General features: G+C 41.2%; 1 protein-coding gene across 50 annotated transcripts in view; it reads right to left on the minus strand.

Moving 5' to 3' along the window:
• The window catches only part of LARP4 (La ribonucleoprotein 4), a 200898-nt gene that overhangs the window by 55614 nt on the left and 126806 nt on the right, over positions 1-18478 (minus strand). For 7 of the 50 annotated variants that reach the window (XM_035256817.3, XM_078336648.1, XM_078336660.1 and 4 more), the window contains one exon: positions 12087-12135. The exons of 29 other annotated variants lie outside the window; for them this stretch is intronic. Coding sequence is in view for 10 of the 21 variants with exons in the window: in XM_078336640.1 (XP_078192766.1) it covers positions 8114-8212 (99 nt within the window). In the remaining 11 variants the exon portion in view is untranslated. Of the gene's footprint in view, positions 1-8113; positions 8213-12086; positions 12136-12588; positions 12821-18478 lie in introns of all 50 variants that reach the window. 14 more of the 50 variants (XM_078336640.1, XM_054239204.2, XM_054239200.2 and 11 more) reach the window with 5 other exon arrangements.

An 18478-nucleotide genomic window follows, 5' to 3' on the forward strand; every position in this document is an offset into this window, starting at 1 on the left:
TAGTCCCAGCTACTTGGGAGGCTGAGGTGGAAAGATGGCTTGAGCCTGGGAGACAGAGGTTGCCATGAACCAAGTTTGCATCAGCCTGGGAGACAGAGTGAGACTCCGTCTCAAAACAAAACAAAAAACACACACACAAAACAAATTATTATGCCCTGTTCCATGTCTAGATTCATTCATATCTTGGGAGCAAGGACAGAGCCTCAAAATGGTGGTGGTAGTGAGGAATATTTTGTCACCTAGAATTTCCACGTGTAGGACAGTAAGTATAGACATTTTAATCATTTTTATTATTATCTCAAAATTCCCTACAGAAAATACATCTGTTTTCCACCCACAGGAGGGCAGTACTCTCCCACCCCTCTGCCTTTGGTAGCCACTGATTTGAAGCCGAGCTGACTAGTGAATGTGATGTTGGAATTTAGGTACCACATAATTTGCGTGTTGAGAAGGGGATAATCTATTTTAATGAAATTTGCTACTCATATGTAAGCCCTAAAAAATAATCACTACAGCATAAGAAAAAGTACAACTAAGCACTGTGGACTGGAGGTGGGATACCTACCTAGCAAGCCCACCCTAATGTGCCATCTGAGGACCTGCAGAAAGGACAGTGAGGAAGGAGACAGCAGCCTCAGTCCAGAGATAACCCTATCCACCTCCCTCAGGGATTCAATGTAGTTTGATCCTGATATTCAACCCTTCATGTCCTCCTTCCTAGTCAGGAAGATGGTTGGGTATAGTGGGTGGAGGCGGGGAGGAGGAGGTACAGAACGGGGTGCAATAGTCGAGTAGGGAGATTCTAGAGAAGGGCAACTAGGGTGGGTAACTATGGAATTAAACAGAAGAAAGAAGCCTCTATTTGTAACCCTGGAACCCTGCAGGGGAAGAAGGAGGAAACAGGCAAGGGGAAGTGGGAAGGAGAAGCTGAGGAGGAGGCAACTTACTTATTTCTCCCTGCCTCTTCTGAAAAGTTCCACTCCTTTATGTTAATCTCAGTCTGAGACAGGACCAGAGTTTCCAGGGACAAACTGGTAGTTTGTGTCCCAGGGGGGACAAATAATCTAGGAAGTGAATTGCAGAGCTGGCAGGAAAGGCTGGGGTCCACCTCAGTAAGACCCAGCTCCTGGCTCCAAGTGAGCTTTCGCACTGATGCTGTATGTGACAATAAGAGAGATGATGAAGATGCCAAAGCCCACCCCTAAGGGTGATAAATTCAAATTCTTCAAGTACAGCATAATTTTTGACTGATAGCAAAACAGTACTCTGAGGAGCTTGTGATAGCCCAGCTCTCCTGCCATGTCAACAACATTTGACATTAATTATTTTTCAATAGGAGAAAATGCATGTATTTACATACCTATTCTCCTTCTTTCCTCCATTCTGAGAATACCAAATATGTGTCTACCAAGAAGATGGCAGACGGTAAAGGTACAGCTCTCAGACATAGAGATCAAACTTCTGAATCCCGATAAATACAAAGAGTTCAATATTCATTTAGTAAATAAGATCTGGACATGAAAAAGATGCAGTAAAAGAACCATATACCTATTAGAAATAGCCCTAACTCATGGAGTTGCTATGTAGAGTAGTATGTGGATTAAGTAACACAAAATCATCATTTCAAGGTAGTTTAATAATCACTATCTAAACACCCAACGATTGAGATGCTGGAATCACTCCTGAATCCAAAAACAGCTCTAATACAAACTTTTTATTATTGTGTGATCTTGGCAAAATTTCTTCACTCTTCTGAGTCTCAATCTTTGTCACTGTAAATCGAGGTAAAACATTCTTATTTTTATTATTTCCAAAGACAAGGTCTCCTCTGTCGCCTAGGCTGGAGTGCAGTGGTATGCTCATAGCTCACTGCAGCCTCAAACTCCAGGGTTCACATGATGCTCTTGCTTCAACCTCCTGAGTAGCTAGGACTGCAGGCATGGAACACCATGCCCTGCTAAGTAAAAAAATTTTTTTGGCAGAGTTGGGTTCTCATTATGTTGCCCAAGCTAGTCTCAAACTGCTGGCCCCAACAGAACCTCTCAACTTCAGCCTCCCAAATCACTGGGATTATAGGCATGAGCCACTGCACTGTGCTGAAGTCCTTATTTTAAATATCACTTTAGATTAATGCTTGAAAAGTAATTAATAATCAGTATAAACACTGCCATCGGCTGGGTGTAGTGGCTCACACCTATAATCCCAGCACTTTGGGAGGCAGAGGCAGGCGGATCACAAGGTCAGGAGTTCAAGACCAGCTTGACCAATACGGTGAAACCCCATCTCTACTAAAAATGCAAAAACTAGCCAGGTTTGGTGGCACATGCCTGTAAACTCAGGTACTCAGGAGGCTGAGGCAGGAGAATTGCTTGAACCTCGGAGGTGGAGGTTGCAGTGAGTCGAGATTGCACCACTGCACTCCAGCCTAGGCCAGAGAGCGAGGCTCCGCCTCAAAACAACAACAATAGCAAACCACTGCATATCCTCTTTTATAAAGCATGTTGGTTTTGAATGGAAGGCAATTCTGCTGTCTCACCCTCAAAAGTATACTATGCAAACACCAATGCATTCTATCAAAGTAACTGTGTGGTGAAGTTAAATGTAAACAATTATGTCATAGAAAATTAGCTTTGAAAAAAAAAAACATAAAATTACAAAAGATGACTATAGGATGCTATAAAACTGAAACCTAAAAAACCTAAAAAGACTAAGAAAATAGGCTGGGCACAGCGGCTCCCACCTGTAATCCCAGCACTTTGGGTGTCTGAGGTGGGCAGATCACCTGAGGACAGGAGTTCAAGACCAGCCTGGCCAACATGGTGAGACCCTGTCTCTAACAAAATACAAAAATTATCTGGGCACGGTGGCAGGTACCTGTAATCCCAGCTACTTGGGAGGTTGAGGAGAATCACTTGAGCTTGGGAGGCAGAGGTTGCAGTGAGCCAAGACTGTGCCACCGCACTCCAGCCTGGGCAATAGAGTGAGATTCCATATCAAAAAAAAAAGACTAAGAAAAAAAATTTTTTAAGTATACATGCATGCATGTAAATAGAAAAATAAAGTACTATTTATATTTACGAGTTTGGCAAAGTGCTTAAGAATAATTTCCCAGCCAGGTGCGGTAGTTCACACCTATAATCTGGTCTAGCTACTATAGTAGATCATGTTTCCTTCCAGCCTATAACCACATGCTTAGGTACTTCTTGCAATTGTAATAATCTGTGAGTTGTAATCATTGTAATCCTGTTTCTGGAGTCAGGCTACCTGTTTGAATCCTTCCTTTATATTTCATCTTTATATGTTTTTAATTGGGTATGTTATTTCTCTGTGCCTCTCATAATGGGATAATTTATAAAAGAGAGATACTAGTACTTACACTGTTTTAAGAAGTAGGTGAGATGATGCATATAAAGCATCTGTACAGTGCCTAGCCCACAGAAGTGCTTAACCCATTTGCTTTAATTATGGCAATTATAGCTCTTTTCCTCTCCATTATGTGAAAGCATTTTCCAGTTTTCTATTTTTTTTTGAGACGAAGTCTTGCTCTGTCGCCAGGCTGGAGTGCAGTAGCCACGACCTTGGCACACTGCAACCTCTGCCTCCCAGGTTCAAGGGATTCTCCTGCCTCGGCTTCTTGAGTAGTTGGGATTACAGGTATGCACCACCACACTCAGTCGGTTTTTGTATTTTTAGTAGAGACGGGGTTTCACCATGTTGGCCAGGATGGTCTCGATCTCTTGACCTCATGAGATGGTCTCGATCTCTGCCTCAGCCTCCCAAAGTGCTGGGATTACAGGTGTGAGCCACCGCACCCAGCTGCATTTTCGCATTTTCCAGTTTTCATACTTTTCCATATTTAATCAACCCTAAGATGCATATTTTTGCACATTTTAACTTTGAAAATTGGGATACATCTTAAAATATTTGGTGTGTCATAGCTGAATAAACAGCAATTTTTTTCTTTGAGATAGCATTATCCCATCAGATTTATAAAATTTGTTAATGTGGTATCTATAATTTTGGATTGCTGTGTAATACTTTAGTGAGTCTATCATTTCCTGTATTCCTCATCTGTTTAAACAGGGATATTTGCATTTCTTAGTATTCATAACTAATGCTAATATATGTGGAAATATGACTTGCATCTTTATTTATTTTTTTCTTGAGATGGAGTCTCACTTTGTTGCCCAGGCTGAAGTGCAGTGGTGAGATCTCAGGTCACTGCAACCTCCGCCTCCCAGGTTCAAGTGATTTTCCTGCCTTAGCCTCCCAATTAGCTGAGATTACAGGCACACACCACCACACCTAGCTAATTTTTTTGTATTTTTTAGTAGAGATGGGGTTTTGCCACATTGGTCAGGCTACTCTTGAACTCCTGACCTCAGGTGATCCATCCAACTCAGTTTCCCTAAGTGCTGGGATTACAGGCATGAGCCATCACACCCGGCCTGTTAGAACTTCTTAGTAAATTATCTCAAGTTGTGCTTTCTCTGAAAATACATTGTTTTCCCTCCATCCTTGCCATATACAGAATTCTCAATAGGCATACAACCCCATTCAGGCATTCTAAAGACTTTCCTGTACTTTCTGGTTTACACTGTTACTAATAAGCAATGAGCCATCAGGTTAGCAGCCATTCTTAATCTCTCTTTACTCTCTGATTGCTTAAATCTTTGTTAATGGTGTTTTACAATCATTAAAAGTCTTAAGTGTGGAATTGTTTTTTATTTGATATAAATGGAATCCACTGAACTCCCTGACATCTTTCATCAGTTCTGTAAAATTCTCAGCCATTCTCTCTTAAAATGTTCACTCTCCAACAACTGCTCTATTATTTCCTCTTGAAACCCCAATAAAATATACACTACTGGCCGGTGTGGTGGCTCACGCCTGTGATCCCAGCACTTTGGGAGGCCCACGTGTATAGATCACCTGAGGTCGCGAGTTTGAGAATAGCCTGACCAACATGGAGAAATCTTGTCTCTACTAAAAATACAAAATTAGCCAGGCGTGGTGGCATATGCCTGTAGTCCCAGCTAACTTAGGAGGCTGAGGCAGGAGGCGGAGGTTGCAGCAAGCCAAAATCGCGCCACTGCACTCCAGCCTGGGCAACAAGAGCAAAACTCCATCTCAAAAAAAAATATACACACACACAACCTTGTCATCATATGTTCCACGTATCAAGTTCTTTCCTATTTTCCATTTTGTTGTCTTTCTCTAGTTGCATTCTGAACAATTTCTTATGATCTTTTTTCCAGTTCACCAATTTTCTCAAGCTGTTTCCAACTTGCTGTTCAACTTGTCTAGTAAGTTTCTAAGCTCCCTTTTAACATTTTTCATTTCTTAAAGTTCCTTTTAGTTCTTTTCTCAAATCTATCTGATCAATTTTTTTATTTCTGGATCATCTTTTTTCTTCTTTTAAGCATACAAAATATTTTAATTTTATAGTTTATACTTGGTAATTCCAATATTTGTAATTTTGAGACTTTTTTCTGCTAAATCATGATCCTAATGACCTACATGCTTCATAATTTTACACCGTAAGGCCATTTTTCTTAGAACTTTCTAAGAATTTTATTAAAGATTATGTTTAAATGAGCTTTTTTTTTAGACAGAGGCTCACTCTGTTGCCCAGGCTGGAGTGCAGGGGTGTGATCACAGCTCACTGCAGTCTCAAACTCCTAGGCTCAAGCAATCCTCCCACTTCAGCCTGGGTACCAGCTGAGACTACAGGTTTGAGCCACCACATGGATAGGTTGTTTTCATTTTTGTAGAGATGGGATATGGCTATGCTGTCTCGCCAGTAGTGAACTCCTAGCCTCAAAGGATCATCTCTCCTTGGTCTCCCAAAGTGCTGAATTATAGGCATGACCAACCACAATAGGACTAAATGGGCTCTTAAGGAGAGAAGTTGTTTTACTTTTGCTAGATGTCTGCCTAGAAAGACTATCAATCTGGACTAGATTTAAATTTTCAACTTGAGTTTTTTTTTTTTTTAAACAATAGGTAGTGCAAATTCTAGCCATACTTTGGTATCAAAGAGGATTTGTGTTTACAATTATAAAAGTCCTCTCTTGCACCAACCCAGAGCCAAGGCAAAAACTGTCAAGTGTGCTTTTCTCTGGGGAAGATTTTTTTTCCTACCGTTTTTGAGACAAGGTCTCACTCTATTGCCCAGGCTGGAGTGCAGTGGCACCATCAAGGTTCACTGCAACCTCGATCTCCAAGCTAAAGCAATCCTCCAACTTCTCACCTCCCAAGTAGCTGGGATTACAGGCACATGACACCATGCCTGGCTAATATTTTTTATAAAGATGGGGTTTTGCCATGTTGCCTAGGCTGATCTTGAATGCCTGGACTCCAGTGATCCTCATGCTTCAGCCTCCTGAAGTGCTGGGATTACAGGTGTGAGCCACCATGCCCAGCCTCATTTGCTTTCTTACCAGCTTAAATCTCTGCTTTAAAAAAACTTTGTATGTATTGAATTGGCAGTGGCTCACACTTGTAATCCCAGCACTTTCAGAGGCCAAGATGGGAGGATCATTTGAAATCAGAAGTTCAAGACCAGCCTGGCAACATAGGAAGACCCCATCTTTACAAAAAAAGATCAAAATCTTAGCCAGACGTTGTGGTACGCTTCTAGAATTCTAGTTACTTGGGAGGCTAAGGCTGGAGGATTGCTTTGTATCTGGGAGGTTGAGGCTACAATGAGCCAAGATCACACCACTATACTACAGCCTGGATGACAAAGCAGGACTGTCTCAAAAGACAAAACAAAACAAAAACAGCTGGGGCATGGTGACTCCTGTCTTTAATCCCAGCACTTTGGGAGGCTAAGGGAGGCAAACTGCTGGAACTCAGGAGTTCGAGACCAGCCTGGGCAACTTGGCAAAATCCTGTCTCTACAAGAATTTTTAAATATTTTAATTAATTTAATTTTTTTAATATTAAAAGAAACCCAGTCAGGTGTGGGGGCACGTGCCTACAGTCTCAGCTACTTGAGAGACTGAGGCAAGAAGATCACTTACATCCAGGAGGTCAAGGCTAAGAAAAGCCATGAGGTATTCTCAGAATAGCTAATTCATAGTATTTAAAGAATATCAGTATTTTCTCCTTAAAGCTATATTAAAGAGTAATTCCAACAATTGAGACAATTATGGTATAACAGAAAAAAAATTAACTTTATTCTGCCACCTAATAATTATGTAAGCATCTCGTTTCTTTATCTTTAAGAACATAACACCTAGGTCAGGCACAGTGGCTCATGTTTGTAATCCCAAGGGAAGACAAGGTTGGTGGATCACTTGAAGTCAGGAATTTAAGACCAGCCTGGCCAATATGGTGAAACACCAACTCTACTAAAAATATAAAAATTAGCCAGGCGTGATGGCATGTAGCTATAGTCCCAGCCACTTGGGAGGCTGAGGCAGGAAAATCACTTAAACCTGGGAGGCAGAGGCTACAGTGAACCAAGACTGTGCCACTGCACTCCAGCCTGGGTAACAGAGTGAGACTCCGTCTCAAAAAATTAATTAATTAATTTAAAATAGAAGTCTTTTATTATGTAGTGCTTCTTGGCTTTTGGTTTCAAGCTGCTAGAAGCTTTTACAATAATAGCAAAACCAGTAACAAAATATCCCTTACACAGGGAGCTAAAGCATCTTCAGGAGCACCATGAATAACTATAGCAACATCTTAGATTAAAGATGTTAATTCACAACTTCTTCATATCTTAATTAGCTCAGGGAGAAAACCAACTAGTTTTCAAACAGCCCCACCACCAAGAGAGGTAATAAGGTATTATTTAAGAATTTATAAGCAGTAATTTTCAAAAGTAAGACACTTTCATATTTGCCACTACATAGAAATGCAAAAAGTGCTCGTTGTATGAAAAGTATCTTATAAGATTTTTTTTTTTTTTTTTTTTTTGAGATGGAGTTTCACTCTTGTTACCCAGACTGGAGTGCAATGGCGTGATCTCGGCTCACTGCAACCTCTGCCTCCTGGGTTCAGGCAATTCTCCTGCCTCAGCCTCCTGAGTAGCCAGGACTACAGGCACGCACAACCACACCCAGCTAATTTGTTTGTATTTTTAATAGAGACAGGGTTTCACCATGTTGGCCAGGATGGTCTTGATCTCTTGACCTCGCCGTCCACCTGCCTCAGCCTCCCAAAGTGCTGGGATTACAGGTGTGAGCCACCGTGCCCGGCCCTGAAAGGTAATTATTAAAGAAAAGTATCACTACTCCTATTGTCACTGGGAAGACTAAAAAAGTAGATGCAAAGATAATATCACCCAAAATAATGTTGCACAAGTGGTCTGGTGAGGAAACCATTATCCCTGTCACCACCAGGCACTAAATAACAAGATTCAAATTCATTATAACCTTTACTACTGCCAGCCCCAAAGCCACATCTCTCTATTGGGAACTCAATCTGCAACTATTACCTCCACTTAAAACTGAACAACTCTGCTGCCATTCCTAAATGCAAAATGGATGTTATAAATAGAATCTTCACTTCCCTATATTGTGTACTTTCAAAGAGAAGTCATCTGAGCGTGTCTGTAGGTCACATGCCTGCATCCAAGAGAACATGGAGGACAGAGGCCATGGCTCACGCCTATAATCCTAACACTTTGGAAGTCCATCCAAGGCGAGTGGATCACTTGAAATTAGGCGTTCGAGACCATTCTGGGCCACATGGCAAAACCCCATCACTACAGGAAAAAACAAAACAAAACAGAAAAAAACAAGAATTAGCTGGGCATGATGACTCATGTCTGTAGTCCCAGCTACCTGGAGGGCTGAGACGAGACCCTTGAATCTGGGAGGTGGAGGCTGCAGTAAGCTGAGATCGTGCCACTGCACTCCAGTGTGGGTGACAAAGTGAGTCTGTCTTAAAAAAAAAAAAAAAAAAAAAAAGAGAGAGAGAGAGAGAGAGAGAGGAGCTGGGAATTTGAGTTTTCACTAGTACACATAATGAGGAGGCCTGACCCATAACATGCACAATTTTGCAAATATAGACATTCAACCAAAAATTGGAAGGCTTCGGATATGACAAATAGTCACCTTAAGAGACTAAGGCTAATATTTAACATACAAAGTTGGAAGATTAGGCTCAAAAACATTTTCTCCTGACAGGGTATACTATTTCATTAAATATTTAATAACTGGTCAAAATATTTAATAAATATATTCCCTTCAGCAGTATACTACCCCAAAATCTGATGTGTCCCTGATGATTAATGGAGATAGGAATACTCAAAGTGTAAGGTCTATGGCATATAGGCAAGCAGTACTTCTGGGCATATTAATATTTTTCATCAGCCTATATATATTTTATTTATTTATTTTTGAGACGGACTCTCACTCTGTCACTCAGGCTGGAGTGCAGTGGTGCAATCTTTGCTCACTACAACCTCCACCTCCCAGGTTCAACCGATTTTCCTACCTCAGCCTCCTGAGAAGATAGGATTACATGTGCACGCCCCCACGCCCAGCTACTTTTTGTATTTTTAGTAGAGATAGGGTTTCACCATGTTGGCTAGGCTGGTCTTGAACTCCTGACCTCATGTTCTGCCCACCTCAGCCTTCCAAAGTGTTGGGATTACAGGCATAAGCCATTGCGCCCGGCCAAGACTACAAATTTTAAAAGCCATTGATGCATGCAAAAAGACATATAAAAGGTTGTATAGTAAAGTATTGATACCACAAGTAAAAAACTGAAAACTACCTAAATGTCAACCCATTGGTGAATAGTTAAATATGGTGTATCTTGGGCCATTTACTAATATGGAAATTGTTCCAATGCATATTGTTCAGTGAAAAAAGTCAAGTTGCAAAACAATAAGCACTTTATATTATCATATCTATAAACAAACAGAATCACCATACAGATAAATATATAGATATAGGCTCCGCATGGTGGTGCATGTCTGTAATCCCAGAGCTTCTGAAGGCTGAGGCTAGTGGATTGCTTGACCCCAGGAATTCAAGATCAGCCTGGGCAACACGGTGTGCAACCCTGTCTCTACAAAATCACACAAATTAGCCAGGCATGGTGGCATGCTCCTCTAGTCCCAGGTACTTGGGAGGCTGAGGTGAGAGAATGGCTTGAGCATGGGAGGAGACTGCAATAAGCCAAAATGATGCCACTGCACTCCAGCCTGGATGACAGAGCAAGAGTCTGTCTCAATAAAACAAACCCCACTACCACAACAAGAAAAAACCCAGAGAAGACCTGAAAGATTACAGTACTGTTAACAACAGGATTACAAATTACTAAGATTGTTTGCTGAACATGAAAACTGTGCAAAGGACAGACTGAAATAGTTTATGATAAAATATCATTTTTACCCTATTGAACAGCCCAGATTCAAGACTATTTTGATAAGCATAAAAAGTAAAAATCAGTCCAGGCACAGTGGCTCACACCTGCAATCCTACCACTTTGGGAGGCCGAGGCAGGCAGATCACCTGAGGTCAGGAATTCAAGACCAGCCTGGCCAACATGGTGAAACACCGTCTCTACTAAAATACAAAAATTAGCCAGGCATAATGGCAGGTGCCTGTAATACCAGCTACTCGTGAGGCTGAGATGGGAGAACTGCTTGAATCCAGAATGTGCTGCGTTAATTATATTTTGATCAAGGACAAACTGCATGTACAAAAGTGGTCCCGTAAGATTATAATGGTGATACCATATAGCCAAGTGTGTAGAAGGCCATACCATCTAGATTTGTATAAATATTTTCTGATATTCACATAATAAAATCCATGACACATATTCCTGACCAAGGCAAAATTGAATTTTAAAAGTTTTGGAAAATACAGAAAAAAATCCAGAAAGCATGGGAAATGTTTACTGTAATACTGTAAAATATATATTTTATAGCATATTTTAGTTGTATATGATAGTATCCATATACAAAATCCTTACCATCTCCAAAGTAATGTGTTTTTGCATGCTATTGAGTTAACTGATGGCCGGTAGCCCCTAAATCAGTTTAACTAGAATAAAATCTATCTTTTCATTTCAATTCTAAATAGCCAAGTTGGTTTTTGTTTGTTTTTTCATTTTTGAGATGGAGTCTCACTCCGCCTCCTGGGTTCTCCTGCCTCAGCCTCCCGAGTAGCTGGGATTGCAGGCGCCCACCACACCTGGCTAATTTTTGTATTTTTAGTAAAGATGGGGTTTCACCATGTTGGTCAGGCTGGTCTCGAACTCCTGACCTCGTGATCCGCCCACTTGTGCCTCCAAAGTGATGAGATTACAGGCGTGAGCCACTGTGCCCAGAGGATAGCCAAGTTATATTCATCTTCTCACCACAGTTTAACAAAGACCGCCATCAAAATCTTGATCACTTCCACCAAAGCCCTTGAGTTTACATAGTTGCAAAAAGCATCTACTAAACAATGTAAATTGTCCAAATGCATGCTAAACTATCTACCAACATATACATAGTATGCAAGCACTTGGATACACAACAAAAATATCCAAACTATCTGTAAAATTGACAGTTCAGTCAACACCCTTATTTCTAAGCAATATGTCATCCCCAAATAAGCCAAAGGGAGTCCTGATTATTGGCCAGTTTAATGCTAAATTCTACTTTCAGAGAGAGAAAAATGAAAGGAAAAAAGAGAACTATCAAATTCTTGTAAAAATGGTATCTTCCAGGCCAGATGTGGTGGCTCACGTCTGTAATCACGTCTGTAAGCACTTTGGGAGGCCGAGGCGCATGGATCACGAGGTCAAGAGATCGAGACTCTCCTGGTCGACTAAAAATGCAAAAAATTAGCTGGGCATGGTGGCACCTGCCTGCAATCCCAGCTACTCAGGAGGTTGAGGCAGGAGAATTGCCTGAACCCAGGAGGCAGAGGTTGCGGTGAGCCAAGATTGCGCCATTGCACTCCAGCCTGGGTAACAAGAGTGAAACTCTGCCTAAAAAAAAAAAAAAAGGCATCTTCCTGTCCTAAAATGCTATAGATCTAAAGAAACAGAACCAACAATTAGGGAAAAAAATCACCATAAATATGGTACAACCATCTCTTTGGACATACATAACCTTTTGTTTTACTTACCTATTTACTATCAGAAACAGAAATCCCATGCCACTTAACCCCATAAATGCTGTAAAACAGAAATAAAATGTATAAATTGATTAAATGCATTTTGCCCCATGGCAGATCAATCAACCAGGTTTAATTTCACATCTCCCATACTGAGAGGGCTACTACTAAGTTACAAGTACTTAGGGAAAAAAAAAACCTGTCATTCCTTCCCATATAACTTCAGAATCCTACCAGAAGATGCATAGGGCTATTTTACAAAAAGCAAAAATGAAAATTAAAGTGGGAATTCTTCACTCACTCAGAGAATAGAAATAACATTTATGGAACACTTAATTCATCTTCTTAACAATTTCAGTTAAGTCCTATTATCAACCTTTTTTTTTTTTTTTACAGACAAGGAAAAAGTTACTTTACTTCAAGGTAAAGTAACCTGCCCACAGTTACATAGCTATTAGGATACAATCAGGATTTAAATCTAAGGAATCTAGGGGCCGGGCGCAGTGGCTCACACCTGTAATCCCAGCAGTTTGTGAGGACGGAGACCAGTGGATCGCTTGAGGTCAGGAGTTCAAGACCAGCCTTGCCAACATGGAAACCCTGTCTCTACAAAAAATACAAAAACCAGCCAGGTGTGGTGGTGGGCGCCTGTAATCCCAGTTACTCAGGAAGCTGAGGCAGAAGAATTGCTTGAACCTAGAAGGCAGAGGTAAGAGTGAACTGAGACGGTGTCACTGCACTCCAGCCTAGGCAAAAGAGTAAGACTTGGTCTCAGAAAAACAAGGAAAAAAACAGGAGTCTAGAGAGTACATGTTCTAAGCCACTACAGTACAGTTGCCTTAGAGAAAACTTTAAGAGTTATATATACTACCTAAGGAGTATTATAATTTCCTCTTTAGGCCAAATGGCCCCTGAACCCAGTTTTGCCTAGAGTGACCAAGGATCCAAAAGGAATGAATACAGAAAATAGCCACCAGATGAGAACAAGGGTCCCAAACTAGGCTTGGTGGTTCATGTCTGCAATTCCAGCACTTTGGGAGGCTGAGGATGGCGAATCACCTGAGCTTAGGAGTTCAAGACCAGCCTGGCCAACACGGTGAAACCCATCTCTACCCAAAGTACAAAAATTAGATGGGTGTGATGGTGCGCGTCCGTAATCCCAGCTACTCGGGAGGCAAAGGAGAGTAGCTTGAACCGGGAAGGCAGAGATTGTAGTGAGTTGAGATCGCGCCACTGCACTCCAGCCTGGAGGACAGAACAAGTCACTGTCCTTAAAAAAAAAAAAACACCTAGTAATCTTGATAAAATACAGACTCTAATTCAGGGGTAGAGTTTCTATGGTAACAAATTAAAATTTTTCTTCTAATCAACCCCTGGGTTAAGTGAGCTTGCTACTATTTTTTTTTTTTTAAGCAGTAATAGTAACATAAGGAGTTTGCTGTTATCTACGGATAACACTGAAGAGCAAGAAAACTGGACCCACCCTAAGTTGTTTCCATCAACCTCTCCAGGTTGTCAAAAATAAGAATTCACTTGCTCTCTCTCTATTGTGGAAAAAAATCTGAAGTTTATTCATCAATATTATGATCAGTATTATTGCTGGTACTGTAGTACTAGTGGAAAAGACAGGACTTATATCCTAAAATTCCCACTATCTTAATCAGATGGCATCTGTCATTCATCAAAAGAACCTGACACCACCATAGATTAGTGGCACTTAAACTTTTGGTGTCATGAATTGATCTGAAAATATGATCAAAGTTAAAAATTTCTCCCTACAAAGTTCAACATAAGATTCATTAATCCTTTCATTAAAGATAAAGAATTCTCAGCCAGGTTTGGCAGCTCACATCTGTAATCCCAGCACTCTGGGAGGCCCAGGGAGAGTGGATCGCCTGAGGTCCGGAGTTCAGGACCAGCCTGGCCAACATCAGGAAACCCTGTCTCTAGTAAAAATACAATAATTAGCCAGGTGTGGTGGCAGGCACCTGTAATCCCAGCTACTTGGGAGGCTGAGGAAGGAGAATCGCTTGAACCCAGGAGGCAGAGATTGCAGTGAGCGGACCTCGCCATTGCACTCTAGCCTTGGGGACAAAAGTGAGGCTTTGTCTCAAAGAAAAAAAAAAAGATTAAAAAAATGCTCTATTAGTAGATATCTAACTGACCAGGTATTGTGGCTCACACCTGTAATCCTAGCAAGTTGGGAGGCCAAGAGTTCAAAATCAGCCTAGCCAACATAGTAAGACCCCCATCTCTATTTTTTTAAAAAGGTATCTAACATTTAGTATTTAATCCTCAAAATATTCACCCATTACTTCAAAAGAACTTAAACATACCTCAACCTCAAATATCAAAATAATTTTTGTTTTGAGACAGTCTTGCTCTGTTGCCCAAGCTGGAGTGCAGTGGGGCAATCTCAGCTCGCTGCAACCTCTGCCTCCCCAGTTCCAGCGATTCTCCTGCCTCAGCCTACTGAGTAGCTGGGATTGCAGGCATGTGTTGCCAGGCCTAGCTAATTTTTGTATTTTTTGTAGAGAAGGGGTTTCACAATGTTGGTCAGGCTGTCTCAAACTCCTGACCTAAGGTGATCCATTCACATCGGCTTCCCAAAGGGCTGGGAATACAGGCATGAACCACTGCACCCAGCCTGGTACCAGATATAATTCTAAGTGTTTGTTTTATTTATTTTTCTTTCTTTTCGAAGCCATAAAACTTTTTTAAAATTCACGCCTGTAATCCCAGTGCTTTGTGAGGTTGAGGCAGGCAGATCACTTGAGGTCAGTTTAAGACCACTCTGGCCAAGATGGTGAAACCCTATCTCTACTAAAAATACAAAACTAGCCAGGCGTGGTGGCATATGCCTGTAATCCCAGCTACTTGGGAGGCTGAAGCAGAATTGCTTGAACCTGGGAAGTGGAGGTTGCAGTGAGTTGAGATGGAGCCACTGCACTCCAGCCTAGGCAACAAGAGTGAAACTCAGTCTCAAGAAAAAGAAAGAAAGAAAAGAATTATTTTATTTTTGCCCAGGAGGCAATCTTGGCTCACTGCAGCCTCCATCTCCACCTCCCATCTCCCAGGTTCATGCGATTTTCCCACCTCAACCTCCCAAGTAGCTGGGACCACAGGTATGTGCCACTAAACCTGGCTACTTCTTGTATTTTTTGTAAAAATGGGTTTCCCATGTTGCCCAGGTTGGTCTTGAACATCTGGGTCCAAAGGATCCTCCCACCTTGGCCTCCCAAAGTTCTGAAATTACAGGTGTGAGCCATTATACCTGGCTCAATTTTAATTTTTTATATAGCAAAGGGATCTTCCTATGTTAACCTGTTTGGGTCTTTTTTTTTTTTCTTCCCTGAGACAGTCTTGCTCTGTCACCCAGGCTGAAGTGCAGCAGTGCAATCTCAGCTCACTGCAACCTCCACCTCCTGGGTTCCAGCAATTCTCCTGCCTCAGCCTCCTAAGCAGCTGGGATTACAGGCATATGCTACCACACCCACCTAATATTTATTTATTTATTTATTTATTTAGTAGAGATGAGGTTTTACTATGTTGGCCAGGCTGGTCTCAAACTCCTGACCTCAAGTGATCCACCTGCCTCGGCCTCCCAAAGTGCTGGGATGACAAGCAAGAGCCACTGTACCTGGCCCTGGTTGGGTCTTGAACTCCTGGCCTCAAGCCATCCTCTTGCCTGCCTCCCAAAGTGCTATGATTACAGGTGTGAGCCACTATGCCCAGCCCACAACTCTTAAGTGTTTTATTCTGTCAATCCTCTTAACACCCCTATGAGATAGATATTAATATTATCCTCCTATATTATTTTTTTTTTAGGACAGAGTTTCACTCTTATTGCCCAGGCTGGAGTGCAATGGCGCAATCTCAGCTCATCACAACCTCTGCCTCCTGGGTTCAAGTGATTCTCCTGCCTCAGACTCCTGAGAGGCTGAGATTACAGGTATGTGCCACCATGCCTGGCTAATTTTGGGTTTTTAGTAGAGATGGGGTTCCTTCACGTTGGTTAGGCTGATCTGGAACTTCCAACCTCAGGTGATTCATCCGCCTCCGCCTCCCAAAGTGCTGGGATTACAGGGGTGAGCCACCATGCTGGGCCTAGCCTCCTAAGTTATTGTCCTCAATTTATAGCTAAGGAAACTGAGAAAAATGTTAAACAACTTGCCCAAGGTCAATACAACCAAAAAGTGGCTCAGTCTCAGGAGAGATTTAAACACAGGCAGGCTGGCAGAAGAGTCCATATTTTTAGATATTCTTTTCTTGCCTGCTGGTCAAAGAAAAAAAAAGAATCTTTGATACAACCTTGTATATGAATGTATCTTAATTTTACTCAGTCATTGCCCTCCCATTTTTTTCTTCCTCCAAGTTAAAAGGCAAAAATTATCCTATTTTCATTATCTTGCTCAAATCCAACTTTGTGCCCTATAAACTTATATTTCCCATAGCTAATATATGTATATATATATTTTTTAATTATTTTAATTTTTAAGACATGAGATGTGACTATGTTGCCCTGACTGGTCTCGAACTCCTGGACTCAAGCAATCCTCCCAAAGTGCTGGAATTACAAGTATGAGCCACCCCACCTGGCCTGCCACAGCCAAGATAACGTATTTTAGTGCCCACTTATGTGCATTGTTACTTTATTAATATGGAAGGAAAAAAAAGTCTTGCCAATAAGCACACGGTAAACCTCTAACCTCTTCTGAAAATTTACAAGTTATTATACAAACCCAAATACTTTTGAGAAGGAAAAGTAAACATCTGTCCCAGAAAATAGGTGTATGCTGTGACCCTCCAGGGCACAATGGCAGGTATGGTCATCTTACCTGTTAGTTAGCAGTATGAAATACTATCCAACTATTTGCTACACAAACCCTGCATTACTGCTGACTTTTCCACCCTGACAAGAAAATCCTCTTCTCTTCTCACAATAACGTACAAACCCAATAGAACTAAACTCCTCACCTCTGGAGTTTGACTTTTACGAATGCAGTTCACATCCCATCCCTAATAATATTCATCTATAGTACTCTTCTGTCTTTGGTTTAGAGCCAGTCATTTAAAAACAGTAGAGATATTCTGTAAACCAAAGATTGGTTCAAGTGGTCGGACAAGGACACAGGTAAGACAGGGAAGATGAGTACACATTTAAACGTTTCTCTTTCGTACATTTACTTACACTTTAACATTAGAATTTTTTCTAAAGAGTAAATGTAAAGTGCCTATATGCATTTTAACATTTGTATTCCTTTAATTAACCTTCATTTTTTTTTGACACAGTCTTGCTGTCACCCAGGCTGGAGTACAATAACATGATCTTGGCTCACTGCAACTCTACTTCAGGGTGTGCCTCAGTCTCCCAAGTAGCTGGAACTACAGGCACATGCCTCAAGTGATCCACTTGCTTCGGCCTCCCAAAGTTCTCAGATTATGGATGTGAGTCATCACGCCCAGCTGTACTCCTTTAAACCTCACATATAAATGTGTATTTTAACATACTGCCATTTTCATTCTTCTTTTAAAACTTTTATTTGCCCAACCAAAAGTATACTCTCCAACTACAAAAAAAAACTCTAAATAATTAAACTGGTTTGCCCTAAATCAGATTAAATTAGTAAGAAGGCTGAGAGGAAAATTTAGAAGTTATACATCTCTTGATTAGTGCTATCTCACAGTAATTTTTACAATTATCAGTGCTATGATCACATAGTTCAGTATTCTTTCCAGAAATATTTACTATATAAAGTACAAATTTTGGAGGTTTTTGGAAGGCACTAATACCTTTATATTACAATATAGTTGGTTTTGAGGATTAAATGATAGTATACCAAGCCATTACCTAACACAACCTAACTGTCAGAAGACATCATTATTCTCAAATTACAAATAAGAACTTCAGGTTCAGAGAAGTTACGTTAACTGCCTCAGGTAATAACGTTTGAACTCAAGATTCTAAAACCATCATAGAAAATCATGGTTTTTGTTTTTTGTTCTGAGACGGAGTTTCACTCTTATTCCCAGGCTGGAGCGCAATGGCGTGATCTCGGCTCACCGCAACCTCCACCTCCTGGGTTCAGGCAATTCTCCTGCCTCAGCCTCCTGAGTAGCTGGGATTACAGGTAGCTGGGATTACAGGCACGCGCCACCACGCCCAGCTAATTTTTTGTATTTTTTTAGTAGACGGGGTTTCACCATGTTGACCAGGATGGTCTCAATCTCTTGACTTCGTGATCCACCCGCCTTGGCCTCCCAAAGTGCTGGGATTACAGGCTTGAGCCACCGCACCCGGCGAAAATCATGGTTTATAATAACAAAACATTTACAACGTTTTCAAGATTGGAAACCTACCTCAAATATTAAGCCTTAAAGAAAACGAAGCTTCAGCAAACCAA

The sequence above is a fragment of the Callithrix jacchus genome, chromosome 9 (genome assembly GCF_049354715.1).
Source record: "Callithrix jacchus isolate 240 chromosome 9, calJac240_pri, whole genome shotgun sequence".
NCBI lineage: Eukaryota > Metazoa > Chordata > Mammalia > Primates > Cebidae > Callithrix > Callithrix jacchus.